The 26,063-nt window shown below is 43.6% G+C and overlaps 3 protein-coding genes and 1 long non-coding RNA gene across 4 annotated transcripts; 1 reads left to right on the plus strand and 3 right to left on the minus strand.

Moving 5' to 3' along the window:
* Positions 1 to 3,743: 3,743 nt before the first annotated feature.
* LOC139062067 (uncharacterized) lies at positions 3,744 to 4,955 on the minus strand. The gene is made up of 2 exons (XM_070542273.1): positions 4,601 to 4,955; positions 3,744 to 4,507 (listed from the first exon to the last, which is right to left on the minus strand). Exons 1-2 carry the CDS (start codon positions 4,835 to 4,837, stop codon positions 3,770 to 3,772), a joined length of 975 nt encoding a protein of 324 aa, XP_070398374.1. The 5' UTR covers positions 4,838 to 4,955; the 3' UTR covers positions 3,744 to 3,769.
* A 170-nt stretch (positions 4,956 to 5,125) lies between these two features.
* LOC139062069 (uncharacterized) lies at positions 5,126 to 6,821 on the minus strand. Its single transcript, XR_011515654.1, has 4 exons — positions 5,908 to 6,821; positions 5,364 to 5,840; positions 5,233 to 5,286; positions 5,126 to 5,153 (listed from the first exon to the last, which is right to left on the minus strand). It is a non-coding gene; the product is annotated as an uncharacterized lncRNA (long non-coding RNA).
* A 2,798-nt stretch (positions 6,822 to 9,619) lies between these two features.
* On the plus strand, positions 9,620 to 24,841 carry LOC129153477 (adhesion G protein-coupled receptor A3-like). Its single transcript, XM_070543110.1, has 5 exons — positions 9,620 to 9,693; positions 10,010 to 10,193; positions 10,415 to 10,564; positions 20,431 to 20,592; positions 23,134 to 24,841. The coding sequence occupies exons 1-5, from the start codon at positions 9,620 to 9,622 to the stop codon at positions 23,446 to 23,448; spliced, it is 885 nt and encodes a 294-aa protein (XP_070399211.1). The 3' UTR covers positions 23,449 to 24,841.
* Positions 14,127 to 15,905, minus strand: LOC139062068 (uncharacterized). Its single transcript, XM_070542274.1, has 2 exons — positions 14,928 to 15,905; positions 14,127 to 14,210 (listed from the first exon to the last, which is right to left on the minus strand). Exons 1-2 carry the CDS (start codon positions 15,584 to 15,586, stop codon positions 14,171 to 14,173), a joined length of 699 nt encoding a protein of 232 aa, XP_070398375.1. The 5' UTR covers positions 15,587 to 15,905; the 3' UTR covers positions 14,127 to 14,170.
* Positions 24,842 to 26,063: the final 1,222 nt, after the last annotated feature.

A 26,063-nucleotide genomic window follows, 5' to 3' on the forward strand; every position in this document is an offset into this window, starting at 1 on the left:
TATATTTCCTTTGATCACGTTTAAAGCTATCTCGCACAAAGCCTTCAGAACGTCCTCGGAGCACCCTTTTAAAAACTCCCGACGTTGGCGAGGCTTCATACGTGACAAAGCACGTAGAATCTTGGCGTTGCGTTTTATCCGGGCTGACATGGCTCTGTTTTAGACAAATACACCGCAGTGAGCTGATCCGGAAGTAAACCCGTACGGAGACGGAAAGATTCTGGCGTTTCCGCTTTTAAATCCACAATTAAATAACCGTACGGTTCTGACGTAGCGTCTTGAAAACTCTCCATGAAATATCTTTTTTGGGTAGGATATATTTGATTTGCTAAAACATTGATTTGCAATTTGTCTCGAGGGTTTTTAAACAAAATCAAATAATTGGTGTTTAAGCTGATGGAACGACTATGTTTTCCTTGATGAAAAACATTTTGAGTGATTAAAATGACGCTCATATTTCTGTGATGTCTCAGCTGCGTAAATAATTTTAGCACTCCAGGATGGCTGGACGTTTGAGACATCATGTCATCCAAGATCACCAAGTGGTTATGACCCGATGGAAATAAATCATCATCCTCGAATGAAAGCAGGAGACCTTGAACGAATCGAATACTTTTATTACAAAGATCATCATACATAGGTTGATAAGATGTAAAAAACCACACGATGTTTTCTGGCATTTCAGTTAAACATTGCATACAATTTTCCAAAATACTTTTTACAAAAAAGGTTTTTCCACAGCCTGACGGACCAGCAATTTGTGCACTGAATGGCAATTTTAATCTAGCGTCAAAATCAGTTTCCATTTTTAATACCCAAATGGTTCTGTACTGCCGTCAGCAAATAACCTCCGCTTATCAAAAATCACACGAAACCTTTTCACAAATGAAACATTCGAGAGAGTGAGGCCTTTTTTATCTCTCTTGACGATCTCCTGCCGAGTTTGCAAAAATCTTCCCCTTTCTCCAGACACGTACCCCTCAACCAGCAGCGCTAAGCTGTCAAAATTGATGTGATCAGATGAAATGAATGACTGTGTGATACCCTTAGCCTTTAGCACCACCTGCTGGCGGTCCCGGGTTTTGTAAGCATACGTTTTTGGACCGGATGAAGCAAATTCTGTGATGGAATCGCCGTGCAGTTCATCGGTTAAATCCCCCAGCAGCGGTCCTGTTGGTAAAACACACTCATTCTCTTTGACAGAATAAATTATAGAATCTGTATCGTAATAAATGACGCGATTTCCCAGTTTGTTCAACGCATTTAATAATTTCAATCTGGTATAAGTTGTGGTGAAAGCGGCGATAAATATGTTGTTGCTTCTGCCAGGAGTCGTTAGGCATTTTTCTGTCAAACTGTGCTGCACCAGAACGGCTCCTGAAGTGACAAAGCTGAAGAATTTAACTTTGTGTTTCCCTGAAAACAGAATGTCAAAAAATTCATCAGGTTTTTGAACAAATGTGGTTTGTACAAGATCATCTCTTTGACCAAACTTTCCCCAGAGTGAATTGAGACATAATTTTGAAATGGCACGCTTAGCAGGATTGTGCTGAATCTTAGACTCATCTAATTGTATTCCCTGATGAAGTTTGTAGTCCTGAATGTATTTTCTTTTCGAGTCATCGTCAATCAATCCTTCAGGAAAACCAGACGCTTGTTGTTTCTGCTTCAAAAACGTGTTAATGTAACCTGTGAACACATCTTTACTGCTTTTCTCAAAATCCCAGACTTCAATCATTTTCACCAGATGGTAACCTGACTCCAAAGCGTAATTGAACTCTACACTCACCCAAACCCCCGTCAAAGCACGTTGAGACGCGCTGTGTGAACAAGAATCAGATTGATTATTCATTTCAGCGCATGTGCGACATAGTGTAAAAACAAGTTTACCTTTGGATGTTTTAAAAGGCAGAACAGGGAAAAACAGTTTTCTGGGTGGCAAAACGACAGCTTTAATCAAGCCAAAATAGTGACTTGGATCTCTGAAATTTTTAACATGAATTTTGGGATGGCCTATGGGGTAAGTCTGTGTGGCGTTTACATAAGGGTACAGGCTCGTAAAATCCACATAGTGGATTTTTTCACCGCTCTGAGCCGAATGCCTCAGCCGAACCGGACAAGTTCTGCCTCCATACAGGGCTTCACGAGGTGAGAGAGGAGCTGGCGGTGGGTCAAATCTTGAGACAAACTGTTTCACGTCCGGATCAGTTTTTACCATCTCCTGCCAATCATGTTCCCAAATGACATTCATTTTTAATCGATGCACAGTTTCCAACGACTGAAGCTTTTCAACGGTTTTGTCATGAATTTCACCAAAAGTGATTTTTCTCAGAGGACATATGGATGACTGTAAGAAACATTTTGGACAGCCGTGGAAAAAACAACCCATATACTCAAACCCTTGTTCGACGCCTGAAATCACAGCATATCCGTCGAGATAAAAATCTCCCACTTTATACTCCCCCAAAGGCGTTAAAGCGTGTTGAATGTCTAAATTTTGACTGCGTGAAACCCATTCCAGCCACACGATGCTTGAACTTGAAAATGGTTTTTGTTGCGGTCGATAGCCGAGCGGACAAGGAATGGCTAATGTGTCTGGTTTTAGGAATTTTGATCTAAACACGCGCATGCAAGCTGAAGCGATCGTGACAGATTTCAGCGGGTCGATACCTGTTTCATTAAAAAACTCCTCTCTGAAAATACCGCATGCTTTACGCAGAATTTCTACATCGTTTCTACAATAAAACACGGCCTCCTTTCTGAAATCAAACAGCTGCTGTTTAGACACATCGGTGTACCATTCTAAAAATATTTTTTTATGCTCCGGAGACATTTGTTCAAACCCATAATGGCTGACATCTGGATAAGGCCCTTTATAATTCAGATGTTCAAGCGATGAAAATCTGTGAGGAAAATAACCTTTAGTTTTATCTGTAAAGCCCAAAGCAGCTGGAAGGTTAGCTAATTTCATCATGAGAAAACTTAAGGAATCAATGAATCTCAACCCGAAATCTGGATCGTGAAAACTCAGGATTTTACAGCCTTGCATGAGTATATTTTTGGGAACAATTTTTAATTGACACATAGCTCTCAAAATTATATAAGCATCAAATCCGCGCGCATTGTGTGCAACAAATGTATAATTGCTGAATTTAGGACGACGCATCTGCATAATAAAATCTTTAATGCAATCTAAACCAAATTTCTCCCAAACGTCGCCTGAATCGGATTTTGCACAGATTAAAAAAGGTGTATGCACACCGTTCTGATCCGTAAACGTTTCAGTGTCGTAATAAATAACCTTTTCCGTTAAACCGTCATCTTTTTTTTCAAGCTGAATAAAACAGCGATGATCATCCGTGACCACCGACTGTTTGCAAACGATGCATTTGGTCGCTGAGCAAACGTGCTGTGAGCCATTTCCACCCATGGCGATGTAATAAGTTTGTTTACAAATGGTGCATTTTTTAAACATTTCGCAAGGAGAAACTAACCTGTTTGCTTGAGGCCTTAAAACAGGTGTTTTGTGAGTTTGAAAACATATCACATTTTGGCATATTCGATTACAATCAGAACATGTGATGAGAGACGTTTCTGTCCGTTTGCATAAATCGGTATTACACACGCGACAGAACCATTTACAATGATGTCCGTTCATGTTATTATAAGCGGAAAAGCACCATGAACAAAAATATTTGGCTCCTAAGAAACCTTTAATATTTTTTATGCCGTAATAATGTTGATTCAGTAGCAAAATGAACAATGGATTTCATCGATCGCTAAAATCTGTTTCAAATTTAGAAATGATTCTGTCGGATCTGTAAAAAATGATTATTTTTCTTTGAACAATATTTTCAAATCGAATCACGTCGCTAAATGAAACGGTTGATTGCTCCTGAAGCCCTGCCTGTTGATGAATATTTTTAGCCACATTCAATAATTCTGTATCTCTCGCTGAGGGATTTAACAGTCCGGCTATGCTTAGCGCAAAACACAACGGCTGATTGGCCTCTGGAGGGCAAATGAGATGGTTTCGTTTTTTATTGACTAATTCGTGATCCAGAATGGTTTCGATTTTTCGTTTTCCGCCGCCGGACGGATTATTTATCACTTGCAGTCTGAAATTAAATTCGTTGTCGGCCTCTAATGCTTCATTTGATTGGACTAACAGATCCAGTAAATACTGAAGCTGATTTAACATATTTGATCCGTCATAATTAAAATTAACGTGGTGCGTCGTGTGCAAAGTGTTAATTTCAAACTGGACTCTATCGTTGGGACGCGCGATCTGGCTTCCTCTTTCAGCAAACCTGTTTAATATTTCCATCAGATTAATATAAAACTCGGCTGGGTCGTTGATTGCTTGAAAAGACACTCTCTCTCTAATTTCACGCTGGTTAAAAGCTGCGTTTACGCTCCCTCCGATCTGCCGGTGTTCTATTTGTCTCAAAATTTCATCTACAGCTTCTGATGAAGGCTCATCTGAATTTGCTAGTATTTGATCGATCTCGTTTACGCGCTGCTGGTGTTCTATTTGTCTCAAAATTTCATTTATTGCTTCTGATGAAGGCGGATCTGAATTTGCTAGTATTTGATCGACCTCGTTTGAAACGGCTTGGGATGCTAAAATATCGTCTAAGATCTCACTATCTGAAGCTAATTCATCTACTTCACTCAGTCCGCTTACATCAAACCAGTCAGTTAACAGATTTTCGCAGGATGGATGAAGAGGGGGGGTTTCATTATCTAAAATTCGATCTAACAATTCATCATCTACGTTTAATTCACCATCTACTTCAAACAAATCTGAAAGGTCATCAAACCAATTTTCACTCATGATACAAAAGACATTAAAAACCTACTAAAAATGAAGAAAAAAAATCTGCGTCGTCCTTTTACAGAGCCAGAACTTGTTGCATCACATCCACCAGGCCGGAATTCACTTGCAGGAGCAACTACCCAAGCTTCATCCTGTTTAATCTCTGAAGTGGCGTAAATCTGCCCCGCTTCTTCTTCTTCAACCGTTTTTCTGATGAAAAAATAAATAAAAATAAATAAAATGAACGAGCTTTTAATAAATTATATATATAAATTTAACTTACTCTGTACAGGTGCAGGAGGTGGGGCGTTCTCTTCGTCGGTCGTGGGTTGTTCTGAAAGGATAAAAAACATCATCTTTTTTACTTCAAAAATTTAATATACTCTGCAGAGCGGTTTTGTGAAACAGCTTACCGGCTGGCTGCTCAGGAGCACGTTCAGCGGTTTCAGAGTCGCTGTCGGATTGTTCTGAAAGAATAAAAACAAGGAAAAATATGAACGAATCATCTTTGAAGTAAATAACCACCTTTTTATATATCTCTTACCCTGTGCAGGAGAAGGGGGAGGAGGAGGAGGAGGTGTGGGCGGAGATATTGAAGCGGCTGTCGGATGTTGTTCTGAAAGGATAAAAAACAACGGTAAATGTGAACGAGTCATCTTTGACTTATTAATCAGTTGTTTTTTTATCGTTACCATCCGTCTGCGCATGAGAAGGGGTTGGAGGTGGTGGGGGCTGAGATATTGGGGGTGCGTAGGCTGTCGGCCGTTGCTCTGGAGAATAAAAACGATAAATATGAACGACACATCTCTGACTTATTAATCGCTATTTTGTAATCACTTACCAGCTTCGAGGATCGTCTGTGGCGTGATGTTCCTGTAACGAACAGCTTTCACGTTCGCATTCGCGTGTGATCTGACGGTATGGCTGGGCTGATACGAATGTAAGACGGTTCGGCTGGTGGATGGAGGCGTGGTTGGGTAAAAGTTATCACTTCCGGGGTAAGGTTGAACCCCCTCCTTTTCTGTAAAATGAGATATTTCTCAGCTGAAGAAACGAACGTTACGTATATATTTATAAAATCCACTCACTCAGATTCTCGACCGCACGATTAATTTTAGACAAATCATCGAGAGGGACCGGAGTTTTACAAGTTAATTCCTCAATAGGAATTTCTTCCCACTCGCCGTCCGATATGACAATAGCGTCTGAAAATAAAGATGTTAAACCAGAAAGAGAAAAAAAGATTTGCGTCTTAAGTTAAAAACTTACCCGTCATCTTAGCTTGTTACACCTCAAATCACGACTCCGAAAATGCGGTTTTACATTTTATACAGCTGTTTAAAAAATCTTGAATAGAAAACGGTTGCGATTGGTCGAAAAAAAATGTTTATAAACAATACATAGTCATTTGCTTTGTTGTATAGGTAGACAAATGTCTGAATGGGTGTTTAGAGTTGTGTGTGTGTGTGTGTGTGTGTGTGTGTGTGTGTGTGTGTGCGTGTGTGTGTGCGTGTGTGTGCGTGTGTGTGTGTGTGTGTGTGTGTGTGTGTGTGTGTGTGTGTGTGTGTGTGTGTGTGCGTGCAGATCCAAAAAAATAATACCGGACCGGTTTTGTACCGGACATTTCTTCCTGAAATCGCTTATGAAAAATCTGTTGCGTTGTCAAGCCAATCTCATCATGTCTCAATTCGAACGTTGTTTTTAGCAGAGGAAGGCTATATTCAAAACACGTATCCATCGGTTCTTCTTCTTCGCTCGTGTGTAAATCCGTTTACGACATGCATGTGCCTTAGTTTAACTATTCTGAGAGGTATGACATTAAAGGTTTGACCAGAGGTACGTCTGCTCTGAGACTTTACTAATCCACCCCTCCCAAAAAACAAACCTCATAAACAGCTTTTTATTTATTTCAGCTGTTATAGGTCCTACAAAAAGGATCAAATCTTTTCTTTGAGGCAGGAAGCAATGTGTGTGTGTGTGTGTGTGTGTGTGTGTGTGTGTGTGTGTGTGTGTGTGTGTGTGTGTGTGTGTGTGTGTGTGTGTGTGACAGTGAAAACAAAATGTGACACTAAAGGCAGGAGGCGATGGTTAAGCTTTCACTGCTGATGATGACGAACCAAAGATGCTGTTCACCTAAATAGCTCTTTGAAACAATAGCAAGTCATTTGCTTTTGTGAATTGTTTCCATGCCGACTAGGTTAGAATGAACCAAATCTTTGTTTTAAAACTTCCCCGCCACCTGCAAAAAAAAAAGGAAGTCATTTGCTTTGTCAGAAGTCGCTGGCCGTGTAAAATTGTTTAGAATGAACTTTAAGAAAGCTCAACAGATCTTTGTTGAACCAACTTCCAGACACTCTTTCAAACAAATCCACCTGCAGAACAATACAGAGTAATTTGCTTTGTGAGTTGTCGACTAAAAGCTCACGCTGAGGTAAGGATCAACTTTTATTCTTATAGGCTTGAGTATGCAGGGTGGTTTACAACAGAACCATAAATGGTTTAGGATGGCAAACCATTGCTTTTCTGAAGTGAGAGAAATGTATGAATGGTGTTTAGAGTTGGTAACAGAGAGAGTCAGACATTTTCTGAAAGGGGAAAGTGCTTTAAATGTGTGTGTAAGTGTGTGTGTGTGTGTGTGTGTGTGTGTGTGTGTGTGTGTGTGTGTGTGTGTGTGTGTGTGTTTACAGCCTCTGATGATTCATCCATTATTTGAGGTGCTGCTAGACAGAAAGTTTTACACAATAGTTTTAGTTCTGGTCAAAAAGTGTCAGTGAGCTGCATGTAAATAACACATTTAAACACAAAGTTTAAGACTGAACATACGAAATCCAACGTGAACATATGCCAGATGGCTGAGTAAATCAAAGAGAGTATTAATGACATAGACAATGTGTCACTCTGAAGAGTTTGTGTGTGTTCAGCAAAAGGCTGCAAAAGTTCTTGCATTGACTTCAGCTTCTGTCACTCACTCGAGAGCAAGCAGACCATCCCATCTTGTTTGCTACTTCACAAACAGATTCTTTAACTTTGAGGAGACGTACAACCATTTCATAAGTACTTGACCAGCGTGTGGGGCTGTCATTCACAGCAGTTAGGCCGCACTCATCCACTGTCAGTGAGCCATGTCATGTTAGATATAACTCATTTTTTCTTAGAGCTCGGCTTTTCACCATTCGGACAGATCTGAGCTTTTAAAGAGTTATACACAATAGGATTACACTCAGAAGGGAGGGGGGCTGTGGGAACCGATGGGTAACACAATAAGAAACTTCACACGCCATTACACACATTAGCCTATGACGTGGGGAATCATGGACATCTGGACACGTTCAACAATACGCCATTGATGATGCGGCGTGGGGGGTCTAGGCCATCTGGACGATCAACAATACACATGTCCATTTGATTAATGATACGGAAGGGGGGGCAAAGATTGAACAATACACCTGTCCATTTGATTAATGATAGGAAGGGGGGGCAAGGTCAAGGGTCAAATGAACAATAGGACTGAAAGGTCAGAAAGGTCAAAGAACAATAGACCTGTCAAAATGTTTGACGAAAGGTATCTTATAATTCTCTCTGATTACTTTTAATAAATTGTCAATAGAATTTAAAGGTATTCAATAAAATGTGTTATTCCATAAAAATATGGAATATCATTATTAATGAGCATGGTTGCTGATGAAACAAGGATTAGGGTGGAAAACAGTTTTTGTCAGGTAAACAATGATGAAGTGAATAAAATGTTTTTCTGTTACGTCATCACCGACGAAACAAGTTTTAGCTACGTTTTAGTGGAGAAAACAAAAGAGCTGCAGCAGCAGAAGTTCAGGCTTCAGGTGGGACACCACAGTAGGACGGGTCTTAGGGTCATAATATAGAATAACAACACACTTTATTCATCAAGTGCTCTTCTAAACACTCAGAGATGCTGTAAAAATCCTGATCAAACAAACAGATGATGCAACAATGAAAAGCAGACTTTAAACAGTTTTAAAATGAGACTTGAGAAGAGCTGTGAAGGTGGAGAGATCAGCAGGTGTGGAGGGGCTGTAGGAGTGAGTTCCAGAGGGGTGGGGCAGCAATGGAGAAAGCTGGGTCTCCCCAGGTTCAGAACTTGGTCATAGGTGTGGAGGGATGGGGGCACGGTGGTGGAGCAGGTCAGGGAGGTAGGAGGGACCAGGTTAGGGAGGACTTGTGATGCTCTGAGTGGGAGGAAGCCAATGGAGGTGTTGAATGGACAAGAGAGATGTGGTCATTAGAGCAGGTGTGGGTTAGGAGCTGCTGGATGTGTTGAAGGTTGGTGAGGGTTTGGGACGGGATACCATATAAGATACTGTTGTATTAGTGGGTTTGTGATGTGATGAATGCATGAATAAGGTTTCATGGCCAGAAAAAGAAAGGGAAGGACAACCACTGACAAATTCAATCCAGTCACCTGAAAAAAACAGTTATCCAGAGTACCTCCTCCACCAATGCACACATATTTCCTCCTGTGGGGGCCTACTGAGCCTCCCTGCCTCGGGGCCCATCAGCTGGTTAAGGCGGCCCTGGCCCTTTTAGTAGAAAATGAAACAGCAAATCCGATGTGAACCTCTTTTATTATGAAACCCTTCTATATCATACCGTAGATGTAGAAGCGGGGTCACACTGTCCTAATGGGAGTGACCCTGCCAAGAAAGTTGACCATTGAGCAGGGTTGATGGTTTATCCCTTGGGTCCATGTGGCAGGGGTGAGGAGTGAGCGCCACCTCACCCCTGCCACATGGACCTCAATGGATAAACCATCAACCCTGCTCAATGGTCAACTTTCCTCGCGGGGTCACCTATAAAGACAGTGGGAGGGTTAAATCGGTTTACGGCCTTTTCAGGGTGTTTGACACACGTGTGTGTAAATAATAAAGGAAGATCTTCAAAGTGCATTATAAATAAAATGTATTATTATTATTATTATTATTATTATTATTATTATCATTGTTATTGTTATTATTATTTTTGTTGTTGTTATTATCATTATTATTGTTGTTGTTGTTATTAAACTCAGCTGGAAAGTTGCTTTAGTCATAGATTCACAGTGACGTTATTTCCTACACTCAAAAGGCTCTTCTTTACTTTTCTTTGCATTAATAATCAGTTAATTTATTCCCCTTCTTTAAGGAAATGTATTGATTAATAGCTTGTTTTTGGCAGGTGGCCAAAGACCCTGGCTGGAGTCCTGGCCTTCCAGCCCTGTTGCCCCGCCTCCCATCCCCCCGGTCGTCGGGAGAAGAAGGCTTGGAGGCGATGCGATCGGGCTGGGCGTTGGGCTGAAGATGACTACACTCAGTGTCCTTATGCTAGTGAACTGACCCGATTTCTGCACGGGCTGACCCAGGTACCGGTCTTGGTGTGGAACTGGTGATTAGAATTGTTCAGAACCAGAGTGGACTCTGTTCCTGAACCAGTTAGCATATTTTCTCACTCTTGATTAAAGTACTTGAACACGTGTGCTGATTCATTCATTTTCAGATGCTTTGTTGCTTTTAGAAAAGTCTAAATGAATCATCCTCCCTCGACAACGCCAAGCTAACCACTCATTATTGGTTTGTGTTTCAGGTTTTTATTAACACCAGCAATGCTCGGCCTTTGGGCCAGCAGTTAGCGGCCTTCACCAGCAGGGCGGCACACTTTACTGATGTTATGGATGTCATCTTTGTCACCCACCTGGTGGAGAGACTCACGAGGATGGTGGGCAAGCAGAACGATGTAAGAACAGAAACTTTCACAGCCGGCAACATGATTCTCACCTCACAACACCTTAAAGACCTCTCCAAAGATAATCTTATCAGATATTCCTGCTTTGTGGTGTGACCACTCCATGTGTAGTTTTTGTGGTGTGGCTGAAGGCCTCACCGTCGGGCCGAACCTGTTCTGTTTGTGATTTTATCATCGTTACGTCTGGGTTCTGGTGTGAACTGGGCTTGGGCTGTGCTGCAGCTAGAGGGATGTTTGTGTGTTTCATGTGTTTAACGGTGACGATCCAAGCTCGGCCTGAATGGCCTCTGTTTGGAGTAGGGTTGTCACGGTATGAAAATTTAACCTCACGGTTATTGTGACCAAAATTATCACGGTTTTCGGTATTATCGCGGTATTTTTTAAACGGTGTTGCATATGTTCAGAAAGCATTGATAGTCCTGTTCTACACAAACTGAAATAGTTTTGAAAAGGTTTAACAGTGTTTCTTAAACCTAAAATAACACAAAGCCTTAGCAAAAGTGCAACTTTTCACAAGTAAAGGAACAAATAGCTTCTTTTTCTGGAACATGTTACAGTAGTCAGTGCAGGTTTAAATTATACAAATCCAAACATTCAAAACATAAACAATATGTAAACAAATCAAAGAAACACCACTTGTTTTCTCATATACTTGTTTTCTTCATTATCAAAATGAAAATCTAAAACTCCAGTCCACACTTGACTTGAGCACTGTACAAGTCAACCTTAAAAAATATGTATTTAAAATAAATAGCCACTGTAGCGTAATGGATTTATGCTCTTTTGTGAAAGAGGAACCATGCTACGTATTAATTCGGAATATTAATTTTAATAAATCAATAACCAGATTTTATATTGTTCAGAAGACTCAAAGGTTGTTTTCATCCATAAACTGCCGATAATATCTGAGTGTCTGTGTTTCAGTTCAATGAGGAAACCAGTTTGAAGGATTAAAAGTTTTAATTCTTCAAATTAAACTAATGATTTTGAAAATTGACAAACAGGAAATAACAATCACATTGGCAACTTTGTGGGACAATCTTTTAACAGTTTATATGCTGTTCTTGCTCAAACAGACCTTCTGGTGAATTTATGAAGATTGAGAATGTTGTGGGAGTGATCTGAGGTGAGATGGATTTGTGTGTGCATCTGATTTTGCTTCAGGAAGAAACAGGTGTCTGAGTGAAAAGTGATGGTTTGAATAAACTTAGGTTTAGTGGAAAAGATGCATCAAAACGCTATCTGTCGTGTTTTGCCTCACCGAAAATCGGACCCTCTGTTGGACCCGGGACGTCACCTTAGGATGTTTCATCCAGGGCACCTTGGCTGGCAAAGAAGACAAAGATGCGCTGCGAACCGGTCCAGAGTTGTCCTCGGTACACGTTGATGGTAAAGCGTTTTGTCGACGCGCTTTCTTAAGTTAATTCACTCAGAAATCAAAAGACTCGGTAATGAGTCTGCGTTAGAAGTTGCGATTCAGCTATTCTGCCTGGCTTGGCAAAAACAGCGTGAAAGGGGGGGGGGGGAGAGAAACGAGCCAGCCGGCTCTGCCCCCCTTTCGGTTTTCAGGTCCACACTCTTTCGTTGTCCAACACGAACTGCACTAAAAGACTGAAAACTTACCAAAAACCTTTCTCTTCTCAAAGCAAAACATGTGCGTCATCAAATGTGTCTGGAGTTTACTGTGGGAAGGTGTGTGTGGGTGTGTGTGAATGTTTGTGTGCTTGAGTGTGAAGGTCAGTACCAAACATTCTCAACACTATCTAATTATGGATTCATTAAGCCATTATAATTACCCCAAAGCATAAGAACCATTCATTTGATTAAACACATTTATAATGAGCAAAATGATAATGGTTATTCTAACATTAAAATCAAGAAAAAGAAGTTTAAACTTTATGTTTTGACTTGGTCTGGGCACAACTCATGTAAACACATCTTCTGGTAGACTGCAGGTGGCTGATGTTATGGTTTCCTCCCAGACTCGCTGGCGTTCAGGTCTTAATCTGTGGGTGAAAGTTCTCAGCGACCCAGCTATGACCCAGCTGCGTCCAACACCACCATTGTGACAGAAAACCCATATTTCCTCACGTTACATTCCCCCCTTTTTGTGACGACATGGAGGTCAAGCAGAGGCCACCTGACGTCACAACCACAATAACGTGATGTACTCGTGGAGGTAGACATCCCAGATGAAGGCAGGAACGATGAAGCGTCACCACAGGTCTCATGTAGAAGGGAGTCTATCCTGATCAGATGATTAAGGCCAAAACTGTTGCAATCATTGTAAAGTAATCCACTTAGGAAATCTTGAAAGCAGAGCTATTTCAATAGCAGTTAATTTTCATCAGCAATAATGCAAAGGTATTGAAAGGATAAGCAGCCCGTATGCCACACGGAGCTGGGCAGGTGATGTATTCCCCAGGCGTAGTCCAGGCGAAGTCCAGCGCAGACCTCGACCCATCTCGAACCACGACCGAAGCCCCATGCGACAGGAAACCAGTTGAAGGATGGTGAAGACGACCCCTCTGATGGGATGTAGTCCATACGAGCTCGGAGAAGGAGACAAAGTGAGACAGCCCACACGATAGATAGCATTTGATGCAAAACAAAGAAATCAATCAAAACCTATCTATGGGTGCCTCTGGGAAAATGTGGATGCCTTTTGTGAATTATCTAAAGAAGAAATGTTCTGCACCCTGTTCTACATGTCATGTAAAAACATGATGCAGGGAAAACACAAAGAAAGTAAATCCTAACTGATATGTGAAACTCAGCAGGCAGCATTAATTAAAGGCATATATATAAAAGAAATAATCATGAAAATGAAGGGCAAATTGGCTTGTGGCCCTTTAAGGGAAATAGCAACAAAATAAAATTAACTTTGTAATCAAATATAATCATGCTACACAAAGCACTAATAAAAAGATAGAGATGTAAATCAGTTCTAAAAATGTAAATCAGTAGGTTAGTAATCCCTAAAGATGTGAGTTAGTAACAGGACCCTGGCTGGAGGCAGGTAACCTGAAAAAAAAAAAAAAAAAAAGGATATCACATTTGTTAAAAATTCATCCCACAAACGAGATAATTTGTAACGGTCCACCAGTCAGTGGAAAAGAATCCGGTCAGAATCGAGTCGGTCAGAATAGAGTTTTGAATCTGGTATTGCGGACCCACAGAGACACGAGTTTGGACGTATCTGTGGGAGCAGGCTCATAAGCGATTTGGTTATCAAACTGTTTGTATCTTGTGTTACGAACCCACAGGGAAACTTGTTTGAATTTACCTGAGGGTCCCGTTTGGAACTGGAGCGAAGCTGATGGTTTAGTTGTTAAATCAGAACCTGATTTTACCTGCTCAAAGTTGGATTGCAGCTTAACGGAGGCGACTTTGTTGTGATCAGAAATAGTAGTGAACTGGTAATGCGAAACCGATGCTCGCAAAGCAGGAGGAGGCTCTCCACCCCCCTTTTGTTTCTCAAACCTATGCCACGTCTGCGAGACAGGAGAAGCATAACAAACAGTTCTTAAGCTCTTAAAAGCCCTATTACCAAGAAGATGCACATTGTCACCTGAATCCTGCTGAAAGAGTAGGTGTTCAGATGTCCAAAGACCTGGAGGTGTTGGACTTGGAGGTTCTGAAAAGGAGTGATCCAAGGATGGTTGTGCCACGGGTGTCAAAGCAAACCTAGCTATGTTTAGAATCAGATACAGACATGACACTAGCTTTAGGAACATGGTCTGTCCTGAAAACTGAAGCCAAGAATACTTTATTCCCAAGAATGATGGAGGTTCCCACACTGAATCAGAAAAACCCGGTTTAACCAGAGTATTTACAGACTGACTAGAACTCCGCCCCGTAGAAGGTGCAGCACCTAACTCCGGGTCGGAGGTAAATGTTGTCAGCTGAATTGGAGGAAGGTCAGTGTCGAGTTCTGCAATGACCCGCCCGCTCGGAGGAGGCGTTCCCCCGAACCGGTTGAAGTCTGCAACGGAAAACTCAGAGCCACTCAGCACCCCCCCTTTGTCAGGAGGGGCCCCGAGCAGAGCATCACTGCACGCACCTACACCTCCCGGGCCGGGTTGCCTTCCCGAGCCCGTGAGAGAGGTGTGCGCAGCAACCACCGAGCCACCTTTAATATCGCCACTGACCACAGGACTGCTGGAAACCGCAGGGTTTTCTGCGTCATCGTGGTCACCTGTAAGAGAAATCACAGGAAAGAGAGCACAGAGGCCAGAGACTAAGTCACACCCCTGTGAAAGGAGAAAGGAATTGGCCACCGTGTTAGCAGAGGTCACAAACTGAAAAGTGACAAGGTCATTCACATAAAGGTCAAGATGTGCCGGGCACAAACCCCTTAAATGGCATGGTAGCTCCGTCCGGAGACCACAAGTGTTTCACGGCGGCTGACGTTTCCATCACGCCCCGATAAAGAAGCTGGTTTGTGCATGAGGCGGACTGACGAGTAAAACAGACCTCTGACTGAAGCGGTGGGTCACATTCTGAAGATTTCACACCCATGCTGGAGGGATGTTCAGCCTTTAACATGGATGACAGAGGAGAAGCATTAGGAACCAAAGGGTTAAGCACAACCTGTTTGTCAGAGAGGTTAACCATAGGCTCAAGAGATTTATTCAGCTTAAAAGTAGCAGAGAAAGTGTTGTTTATTTCAAACCTTGATGTTGATGGTGGGTTTTTGACCCCCTGGAAGAAATAAAAGTAAAGAAAAAGCGTTATGACTGTAAACAGCATGTTGCATGAATTCACGTCATGAATTGCAGACCAGAACCACCTCCGACCCAGTGCAGCTGGCACCGAACCGCAGCCACTAGTCCCCACTGCTCCCGACCGGCGGCACCCGCCTAAAACGGGCCCGTTCGGGCGGGCGGAGGGACCAGCGATGCTCGGCCGGTGAACAGTCTCCTGCGTCTTGGCATGTTCTGGAAGCAGAACGTCAGAGAACCTTACACCAGGTGTAACAGTGCAAGAAAGATTTTGTCGTGTCTCGTCCATCTCCCATTAAGTTCAGAGCAACTCGCGTTTTTACCTTCTGAGCCGACGTAAAACTCCGGGAAGATTCCTTAATATGTCTCACACAAACAAGGACTGTCCATAGCCTACTTAACTTTATGACACAGGGTAAAACAAGGAATTGTTGATAGAGAAATGAATACACACAACTTCACAAGATGGAAGAAAAAGGCATGGAACCGAGCAACGGAGGCTGTGAAAGCCTACCCGTCCACCGGTCCAAAATAAAAAAAAAAAATAATAAACCCTACGCTGCCGTGTTGGTATCAGACGGACAAACGTAGCAAACTGTAGACTCTACACACCGTAGTGAATTACAAGAATCACCGCCAATGCGGGTTTTGTGAGGACACAGACTGACTGTGTCAGAAATGGTATGACAATTTAACGGGAAGCGTTCCCTATTTGTCTAACTGTGGCTTGCTAGCTTAGCTCTCCGGCCAGGTCTAGCGTTCTTTGTCTGTAGCAACCAGACTTAAATCTTCCCGATTAACAAGTAGGCATCTCGCTCCACTTTTAATACGGCTTTAAAAAGCGTACGCAATCTGAATGCAGTAACGCGTGACGGCCATGCCCCGCTTTACGACGTTTACCTAGCGATCAAGCTACGGTAGGTGTCACCGGGCATTCCGTTTAGATTCGGCTCCTATCAGTCGCCCATGCAGTGGAAGTTTTTTCCACAATAGCTCGCCCACAGTGTCAACACACTGAGACGAAAGGTGTCCGAGAATTTAGTCTCTGTTCGGAGGTTCGGAGAATTTAGTGATAATTTTAGGAACTGAGGATAAGCTGCTCACGGTAGCTCACCCAGCACGGTCAGAGCGGAAACGTAGCTTTCCGACCTGAGGTTAGATTAGAGACAAGGCACGTCAAAATGGACAGAATTTAGTCAAAAGCACAACTCACACGTTCGCTCCGAAGGCGAAGATGGGATAAATCAAAGTTAGGTCTATAATTTGCGGTCAATTTGAGATCGGAGTTCTTCTCCGTCAAGTTATCACCCGGACGTCTCCCGGAAGAGTGACTTCAGCGGAACAATTTCCGGTTTTTCAAAATAAGACATCAAAGTGAAACACAGAGAAAAGCGCTGTTCGTAGCTTTTAGATGTTAGAAATCAGATAAATCGCAGATATAGAAGTCTGGCTGGCTCGCCATTAATGTAGCGTAATGGATTTATGCTCTTTTATGAAAGAGGAACCATGCTACGTATTAATTCGGAATATTAATTTTAATAAATCAATAACCAGATTTTATATTGTTCAGAAGACTCAAAGGTTGTTTTCATCCATAAACTGCCGATAATATCTGAGTGTCTGTGTTTCAGTTCAATGAGGAAACCAGTTTGAAGGATTAAAAGTTTTAATTCTTCAAATTAAACTAATGATTTTGAAAATTGACAAACAGGAAATAACAATCACATTGGCAACTTTGTGGGACAATCTTTTAACAGTTTATATGCTGTTCTTGCTCAAATAGACCTTCTGGTGAATTTATGAAGATTGAGAATGTTGTGGGAGTGATCTGAGGTGAGATGGATTCGTGTGTGCATCTGATTTTGCTTCAGGAAGAAACAGGTGTCTGAGTGAAAAGTGATGGTTTGAATAAACTTAGGTTTAGTGGAAAAGATGCATCAAAACGCTATCTGTCATGTTTTGCCTCACCGAAAATCGGACCCTCTGTTGGACCCGGGACGTCACCTTAGGATGTTTCATCCAGGGCACCTTGGCTGGCAAAGAAGATAAAGATGCGCTGCGAACCGGTCCAGAGTTGCCCTCGGTACACGTTGATGATAAAGCGTTTTGTCGACGCGCTTTCTTAAGTTAATTCACTCAGAAATCAAAAGACTCGGTAATGAGTCTGTGTTAGAAGTTGCGATTCAGCTATTCTGCCTGGCTTGGCAGAAACAGCGTGAAAGGGGGGGGGGGGGGGGGAGAAACGAGCCAGCCGGCTCTGTCCCCCTTTCGGTTTTCAGGTCCACACTCTTTCGTTGTCCAACACGAACTGCACTAAAAGACTGAAAACTTACCAAAAACCTTTCTCTTCTCAAAGCAAAACAAGTGCGTCATCAAATGTGTCTGGAGTTTACTGTGGGAAGGTGTGTGTGGGTGTGTGTGAATGTTTGTGTGCTTGAGTGTGAAGGTCAGTACCAAACATTCTCAACACTATCTAATTATGGATTCATTAAGCCATTATAATTACCCCAAAGCATAAGAACCATTCATTTTATTAAACACATTTATAATGAGCAAAATGATAATGGTTATTCTAACATTAAAATCAAGAAAAAGAAGTTTAAACTTTATGTTTTGACTTGGTCTGGGTACAACTCATGTAAACACATCTTCTGGTAGACTGCAGGTGGCTGATGTTATGGTTTCCTCCCAGACTCGCTGGCGTTCAGGTCTTAATCTGTGGGTGAAAGTTCTCAGCGACCCAGCTATGACCCAGCTGCGTCCAACACCACCATTGTGACAGAAAACCCATATTTCCTCACGTTACACCACTTTAAACAAATGACTAAAATAACTACTACACTATGTAATCAAATCCAAATGTTCAAGTATAAATGGCATTGAATAAGTAAACAAATCAATGACAAGGAACTAATTGTATATTTCTCTTCATCATCAACAAATAAGATGCTTCATCCAGCAACAGGGTGTCCGTGACACGGTTTAAATGCTGGCAGAGGACGCTGCGGCTGGAGTATATAGTGACTCGTTGCATTCTCCCTCAACCAAAAGTCCTCACGTCATGCATTTAAGCTAAAATGCTAATGTTAACTTACCTTGCACTGGCTGTAGAGACGTGGGTGATGGTCACGCAGATGTGCCATTAGATTCGAAGTGTTGCTGCCTTTTGCAGACACGTGTTTCCTGCACGTTCTGCAAACGGGATAGCCGTCTTCTATTAACTGTCCCTCAGCGTTTTTCAGAAATCCAAAATATGCCCATACTTCCGATTTAGTCTTCTTTGAGGGCTGATGGATGTCCTGGGCGCTGCCGTCTCCTCCTTCGGCCATTATTTCAGCTTCAAAGTTTTGGTGCCGTTGCAAACTAAAAAGTGCGTGTGCGCGCCGCGGGAACTTCAGCTGAAGCGACGGTGGCTGGTAAGGGTCACCGCGCCGAAACCGCGGCCACGATAAACCCACCGAGATAATTTAGTTTTTTAAAAACTGGACGGTTATTTTTATTGTCAACTTTTTTATCGGGTTTTACCGCTATACCGGTTACCGTGACAACCCTAGTTTGGAGAAACAGAGTTTAGATCCTGATAACGACTAACGTCTCCAAATGTCCCGCTGCTTTCTTTACTATCATCTCGTAGAGTTTTAGAAGGTTTTATGTCTGTAACCATCACCAGCACCCGCCCTGGGCTCACGTTTCATCAGGACTTCTTATCTTTGTGCCAAAATAACTTTGATTAAAAAACAGTTTTAATGTTTGCATGGAATGATATGAAATTTAGAAGACTAAAGCGGTGATCCAGTTCATGTATTGTTTTATTTCAAAAATGGATTTTACATCACTAAGTCTTGTTGTCAGAGACATAAGTCCCGTTGCCCTCACTTCCTGGATGTCACAAGAGCTTCATGCAGCTCTGCTGTGGGAAAAACAAGCTAGACACTAGTTTAAACTGTTGAAAAGTTTTATGGAATAATATTTGCAGCAGTTTAATAACATTTTACAGATGATTATGGTTTACTAGCAGGAAACCACTTTGGTCTTGGTTGTACTTTTTCACTCCTCGACTAGGACGTAAACCCCATTTCTCTGAACAAAGGCCATTCCAGAAGCTAGCTACACAAACAAGGAGAACACGCTAACATGAGTTAATGACCTCAGAGCATTTCTCTTTAGTTCATTTGCTTTTTTGTTTTTTCTCAGATGAACAAACCAAACCTCCAGTCTGGATTTTCGTTTTATTTAATATTCAACAACATGAAGTCCAAAAGGTTTCATGACCATCTCTAAAGTCACACTTTACTGAAAAAATTACATGAAAGTAAATAAAAACTCAGAGCTGCAGCGCTTCGGACACAGCAGACACTGGAGCTCCTCTGTCAGACTGCTAAGATGTAAGTCTCAGTTCATCTTCAGCGTCCCCAAAGCAACATTTATGGAAGAGCACCGCAGATTTGTGGATCAGTCTGTGTCAGAAGCAAACAGGAACCCTAACCCTAGACCGGATATCTAAAAAAAAGAAAAGGTGGCATTAAAAATCAAGAAACACCCGAAGCATCATAGTTTGACGTTTAGAGCTCCTATCAATTCCAGAAAACATCACAGGGCTCCTTTTGGCCCACAGCACCAGTGGGCCTGATGATGGTCTCGCTTTTAAGATGCTTTCATGAGCCGCTGTGGCAGAAGGCCATCTGAGGGTCTCACATGGTGTTAAAGGTCAGTGTTTGTAGGGAAAAGGCTGCTAAGCCCGGTAAGTGTGTTTTCTCTATCCCTTATGCAATGACTCAGCATAGCCGGCTTTGAGAAGTTATTAGAAGATGCTTAAAGCATTATCAGCACCAGGACAAGACCTGTGAGACCCCCTGATTGAGCCAATAAAGGAGAGTGAACAGTTAAACCTACTGCCTAGTAGACCGCCATCCTAAAAGAAGGGATTATTCCCCATCGGAGTTGCTAATCTAAATTAAATCTTTCCTTTATGAATGAAGGCCTCCTTGTACTTCAGAATTATGTCAATATTATAAAGGTGCCATTGTTGTGGGGTTGACCCATGAGTGTGTCTCTTTGTGTGCTTGGTGTGCACTTTGGCTATTTATGAGGATAATCTAAAGTCTACGGAACGTCTGTATGTGGTTCTTGCAGCTGGGGGACTACATTTCTGACACAGCCAGTAACATGATGCTGGTGGACGAGCACATCCTGTGGATGGCTCAGAATGAGGCCAGGGCGTGTACCCGGATGGTCCAGTGTGTGGAGCGCATCGCTGACCTGGCTCTGAGTGAAGATAACCAGGTCATTTCTAAGGTATACACTGGTGATCAGCTGGCACCGTGAACACCACAGTACCAAGGAAAACAGAGCCACACGCGTGGTGTTTGGAAATCAGAACATGAATCAGCATTTTTCAGTTTCAGCAGAGGATCACAGAGCAGGGAGACCGTTTATCGTCACGAAGCAGGGAGACAGATTATTGTCACAAAGCAGGGAGACATTTCATTGTCACAGAGCAGGGAGACAGTTTATCATCAGAGAGTACAGAGACAGTTTATTGTCATGGAGCAGGGAGATAGTTTATCATCAGAGAGCACAGAGACAGTTTATCGTCACGAAGCAGGGAGACAGTTTATTGTCACAAAGCAGAGAGACATTTCATTGTCACGGAGCAGGGAGACAGTTTATCATCAGAGAGTACAGAGACTGTTTATTGTCATGGAGCACAGAGACAGTTTATTGTCACGGAGCAGGGAGACAGTTTATCACCAGAGAGCACAGAGACAGTTTATCACCAGAGAGCACAGAGACAGTTTATCGTCATGAAGCAGGGAGACAGTTTATCGTCACGAAGCAGGGAGACAGTTTATTGTCACGGAGCACAGAGACAGTTTATCACCAGAGATCACAGAGACAGTTTATCGTCACTAAGCAGGGAGACAGTTTATCGTCACGAAGCAGGGAGACAGTTTATTGTCACGGAGCACAGAGACAGTTTATCACCAGAGATCACAGAGACAGTTTATCGTCACTAAGCAGGGAGACAGTTTATTGTCACGGAGCAGGGAGACAGTTTATCATCAGAGAGCACAGAGACAGTTTATCTTCAGAGAGCACAGAGACAGTTTATTGTCATGGAGCACAGAGACAGTTTATTGTCACGGAGCAGGGAGACAGTTTATCATCAGAGAGCACAGAGACAGTTTATCACCACGAAGCAGGGAGACAGTTTATCATCAGAGAGTACAGAGACAGTTTATCGTCACGAAGCAGGGAGACAGTTTATTGTCACAAAGCAGGGAGACATTTCATTGTCACGGAGCAGGGAGACAGTTTATTGTCACAAAGCAGGGAGACATTTCATTGTCACGGAGCAGGGAGACAGTTTATCATCAGAGAGCACAGAGACAGTTTATTGTCACGGAGCACAGAGACAGTTTATCACCAGAGAGCACAGAGACAGTTTATTGTCACTAAGCACGGAGACAGTTTATCATCAGAGAGCACAGAGACAGTTTATCATCAGAGAGCACAGAGACAGTTTATTGTCATGGAGCACAGAGACAGTTTATTGTCACGGAGCAGGGAGACAGTTTATCATCAGAGAGCACAGAGACAGTTTATCACCACGAAGCAGGGAGACAGTTTATCATCACAGAGCTCAGAGACAGTTTATCGTCACGAAGCAGGGAGACAGTTTATCGTCACGGAGCACAGAGACAGTTTATCACCAGAGAGCACAGAGACAGTTTATTGTCACAAAGCAGGGAGACAGTTTATCGTCACGGAGCACAGAGACAGTTTATCACCAGAGAGCACAGAGACAGTTTATTGTCACGAAGCAGGGAGACAGTTTATCATCACGGAGCACAGAGACAGTTTATCACCAGAGAGCACAGAGACAGTTTATCGTCACGAAGCAGGGAGACAGTTTATTGTCACGGAGCACAGAGACAGTTTATCATCAGAGAGCACAGAGACAGTTTATCATCAGAGAGCACAGAGACAGTTTATTGTCACGGAGCACAGAGACAGTTTATCACCAGAGAGCACAGAGACAGTTTATCACCAGAGAGCACAGTGACAGTTTATCGTCACGAAGCAGGGAGACAGTTTATCGTCACGAAGCAGGGAGACAGTTTATCGTCACGGAGCACAGAGACAGTTTATCACCAGAGATCACAGAGACAGTTTATCGTCACGAAGCAGGGAGACAGTTTATTGTCACGAAGCAGGGAGACATTTTATTGTCACGGAGCAGGGAGACAGTTTATCATCAGAGAGCACAGAGACAGTTTATTGTCATGGAGCACAGAGACAGTTTATTGTCACGGAGCAGGGAGACAGTTTATCGTCACGGAGCACAGAGACAGTTTATCACCAGAGAGCACAGAGACAGTTTATTGTCACGAAGCAGGGAGACAGTTTATCTTCACGGAGCACAGAGACAGTTTATCGTCACGAAGCAGGGAGACAGTTTATCATCACGGAGCACAGAGACAGTTTATCACCAGAGAGCACAGAGACAGTTTATCGTCACGAAGCAGGGAGACAGTTTATTGTCACGAAGCAGAGAGACATTTTATTGTCACGGAGCAGGGAGACAGTTTATCATCAGAGAGTACAGAGACAGTTTATCGTCACGGAGCAGGGAGACAGTTTATTGTCATGGAACAGGGAGACAGTTTGTCGTTTAAAATGTTTTTTCACCTGAGATTAATAAGAAGATGATTTGGCTGAAGGAGGACAGACGAATGGCTTTTGTCGTGCTGCTGCAGGTTTTCACTGGTGATAAAAGCATCTGCTGCAGGACTAAAATATTGACTGTGATCGCTTTCCTCCCACATTCTGCAGGTATCTGCTAATATCGCTCTGGAAGCCTTCCTGATCAGGCCGTCAAAGCTGCTGGGTTTATCCTGCTCAGTGCTACAGCGATCCCATGTGTCTGCCAGCTCACCTCTCCCTCACAGCGCTGACAAGGACAAGCTCGCAGAACACAACGCCACGGGAGGGTCGTCGCTCATTTTCAAATGCCAGGCTGTAAACAACAGCGACCTGCCAGCCAGTCAGCTCAGCAAGGTGAGGCGCAGGCAGATAAACAGTGTGCAGATTGTTCTAAATGTCTCCAATAAGCTATTGTGGCAAAGTCTGCATAAAATAACCATTTGATTATTGTTCAGTTAGTTACGACCTGAGTCGTGGGGCCAAAACAAAACCAGGGCACACACACCACAGCAGCAAAATACATCTACCCTAAGGCCACGATAATCAAAAGCAGAGAGACCTTCTAGACCAGCTCACACAGGGCGTAGGGTCTGGTGTCGTCCCTCGACCCTGAGAGAGCAGGAAAACCAAACCTAGCAGATACAGCCCCGTCCTTACACAGGTGTGTGTGAGTGTGTCATTATCAATGAAAGCAGCTTCAACACTGATGTTTTGATTTTGTGGTGTGAAGTAGATCACGTTGTGTTGGGGTTAGGAATTCTGAATGAGGATCAGCCTGCAGTGATGAACATACATCCTTGTGTGCATCAGCACCAACCTCGGTGACTCAGTAAGTCTGCTGATGTATGTCTGCAACCTCTGCACACACTCTGCAGACTCGTGTCAATGACTGCACAGATGGATTCATCAGTCAACTCTGATGTGTGTTTAATGCAAGGATAGTCCATGTGCATGGCTGCCAGGCCTCTGGTTTGTTCAGCACTCACATTTAGATGTAGCTCCAGTTTAAGTGGAACTAGCATACTGCCATGGCTGCTCTGGTGTGGCACTAGCAGGACACTTTCAGCCAGCTTCTTTAAACAACAAACATCAGATTTTAGATCTGGATCAACACTTTTAAAGGCCAGACCGTCTCTTTTGGGGGTCATGGTAACTCCTAATAACATTCAGAATTCTGTGTAAGTATTATGGGCTGTTGTACCTCTGCTTGACTGATAGATGGGCCATTCCTGTCTGTACCGGGTCGCCCCGGGCCGGGTGGCCCCAGTCGGCCCCAGCCTGGCCCGGTTGATTCCTTAAGCCCATGTGGGCTGATTCTACCCACCAATCAGAGCCTTGCTCTAATGGAAGGTGTGAATTTGCTGTCAGCAGTGGGTGTGTTGGCCCTGGTCGACCTGAAGCAGACCCCCATCGAGAAGAGGGCAGAGAATGAGCCTTGGTTGGCCCGGAAAAATACCAGGCCACCCAGATATGTAAACAACCTACGCTACCCGCCCCCGGCCGACCCGGTACAGGTGGGAATGGCCCAATAGTCTATCAGTTCATTTTCTATTCTTATGCCAGTCACAGAGAAACAATAAACATCTTTTAGTGGTGATCAGGCCCTCACAGGACAACTCATGAGGCTGTGTGAATCCAGTCCAGGTTTTAAGTTTAGAACTCATGAACCTGTTTGAATCCAGTCCTGGTTTTAATTTTAGAACTCATGAACCTGTTTGAATCCAGTCCTGGTTTTTAAGTTTAGAACTCATGAAGCTTTATGAATCCAGTTCTGGTTTTTAAGTTTACAACGCATGAAGCCGTGTGAATCCAGTCCTGGTTTTTAAGTTTAGAACTCATGCCGGGAAGAAGGCAGGGACACCCAGCAGTGCCTGGCCCGGGTTCGGGGGCCTCAGGTTGACCTTGGCTCCTCTGCCGTTCCATCACAGGGGAGGGGGAGGTCCAGGAGGGGGAGGATCCAACCTTACCTGGATGTCCCATGTCTTATATATTCTGGAAGTTGTGCAAATGCAGGGGTGGGCATAGATATTCTGCTGGGGTGGGGCTGGGTTGGTGCCCTCGGACTCCGTGAGGCTCTGTAATGCTGCTGCTTTGGGCCCTGGCAGGATGGGCTGGGGTTTCCATGCCCTGAGTGGCAGTTTGACAGCAGAGGTGCCTATTGGGGCCAGTAGGGGAGCTGGCTCCCTGGAGGGCTAAGCCCAACCAGCCATTCCTCCCCATCCCCGCATATTTCTCTCCTCCTGCTCCCTCACATCATCACACAAACATACACATAGGACCTTGGGGGGTAGGCAAGTCAGGGAGTGCGGGTATGGACCCCATTTCCGCATTCCTGTGGAAACCTGCCCCCCAATTTTATTTGCACCTTATACACTTCCACTGACGACATTCCACACAAACACACACTTAGGGCCTTGGGAGTGAGCACATTCAACGGCATTTGGCAGGGGGATATTTCAGCCTCCTCCCGAGTGCCGGTGCCCACTTCCAATTTTAAACCGCACTTAGACACTGATGGCTGAGGGTGTAAGTGGGGTGGTGCAGTGGCATCAGCTGGCATATGCTGGATGATGCCCGCACTGCCCACTCACCACAGCCATGGAATACACCTCATGATCACACAACACTATATTGGAGAAGGCGGAGGGAGACTAGGGGTCTTAGCCACCTCTGTTGTTGCTGGGCTTCCTGGGGCTGGAGGCTAGGAGGGAGATCTGGCCGTCTGTTGGGTTCTGGGGTGGTGGGTTGCTGTGCTCAGCGTTGGGCGGGGGAGCCTGCTCATCAGCACCCCAGCAGAAAGGGTCAAACTCTGGTTACCGGTGATGGTTGTACCCAATGTCCAGCAGTACCGGGAACAGAGTGAATAGGGTGTGTATGAGGAGCATGAGTGGGTGTCCGGCGTGCATTTTTGTAAGTCTTGGGTTGTATGTGCATGTGTGAGCATGAGGGAGGGAGCGTGTGACTGTGTTTGTGTATGACTGTATATGTCAGGTGGGGCCTTTGGGTCCTCCCCTCTCCTGGAACTTCTCTTGATGATATAGATCTCTGTCCCCCCTCCC

The sequence above is a fragment of the Nothobranchius furzeri genome, chromosome 12 (assembly GCF_043380555.1).
Source record: "Nothobranchius furzeri strain GRZ-AD chromosome 12, NfurGRZ-RIMD1, whole genome shotgun sequence".
NCBI classification, from domain to species: Eukaryota; Metazoa; Chordata; class Actinopteri; order Cyprinodontiformes; family Nothobranchiidae; genus Nothobranchius; species Nothobranchius furzeri.

Coding starts and splice junctions, on each gene's coding strand:
- LOC139062068 (XM_070542274.1), bottom strand. CDS start 15,586: ATGGACGAGACACGACAAAATCTTTCTTGCACTGTTACACCTGGTGTA. Junction 14,211..14,927: donor GCTACCATGCCATTTAAGGG/GTTTGTGCCCGG, acceptor ACTCCTTTTCAG/AACCTCCAAGTCCAACACCT.
- LOC139062067 (XM_070542273.1), bottom strand. CDS start 4,837: ATGAGTGAAAATTGGTTTGATGACCTTTCAGATTTGTTTGAAGTAGAT. Junction 4,508..4,600: donor CCCAAGCCGTTTCAAACGAG/GTCGATCAAATA, acceptor CGCGTAAACGAG/ATCGATCAAATACTAGCAAA.
- LOC129153477 (XM_070543110.1), top strand. CDS start 9,620: ATGGTCAACTTTCCTCGCGGGGTCACCTATAAAGACAGTGGGAGGGTT. Junction 10,194..10,414: donor TTCTGCACGGGCTGACCCAG/GTACCGGTCTTG, acceptor TTTGTGTTTCAG/GTTTTTATTAACACCAGCAA. Junction 10,565..20,430: donor TGGTGGGCAAGCAGAACGAT/GTAAGAACAGAA, acceptor TGGTTCTTGCAG/CTGGGGGACTACATTTCTGA.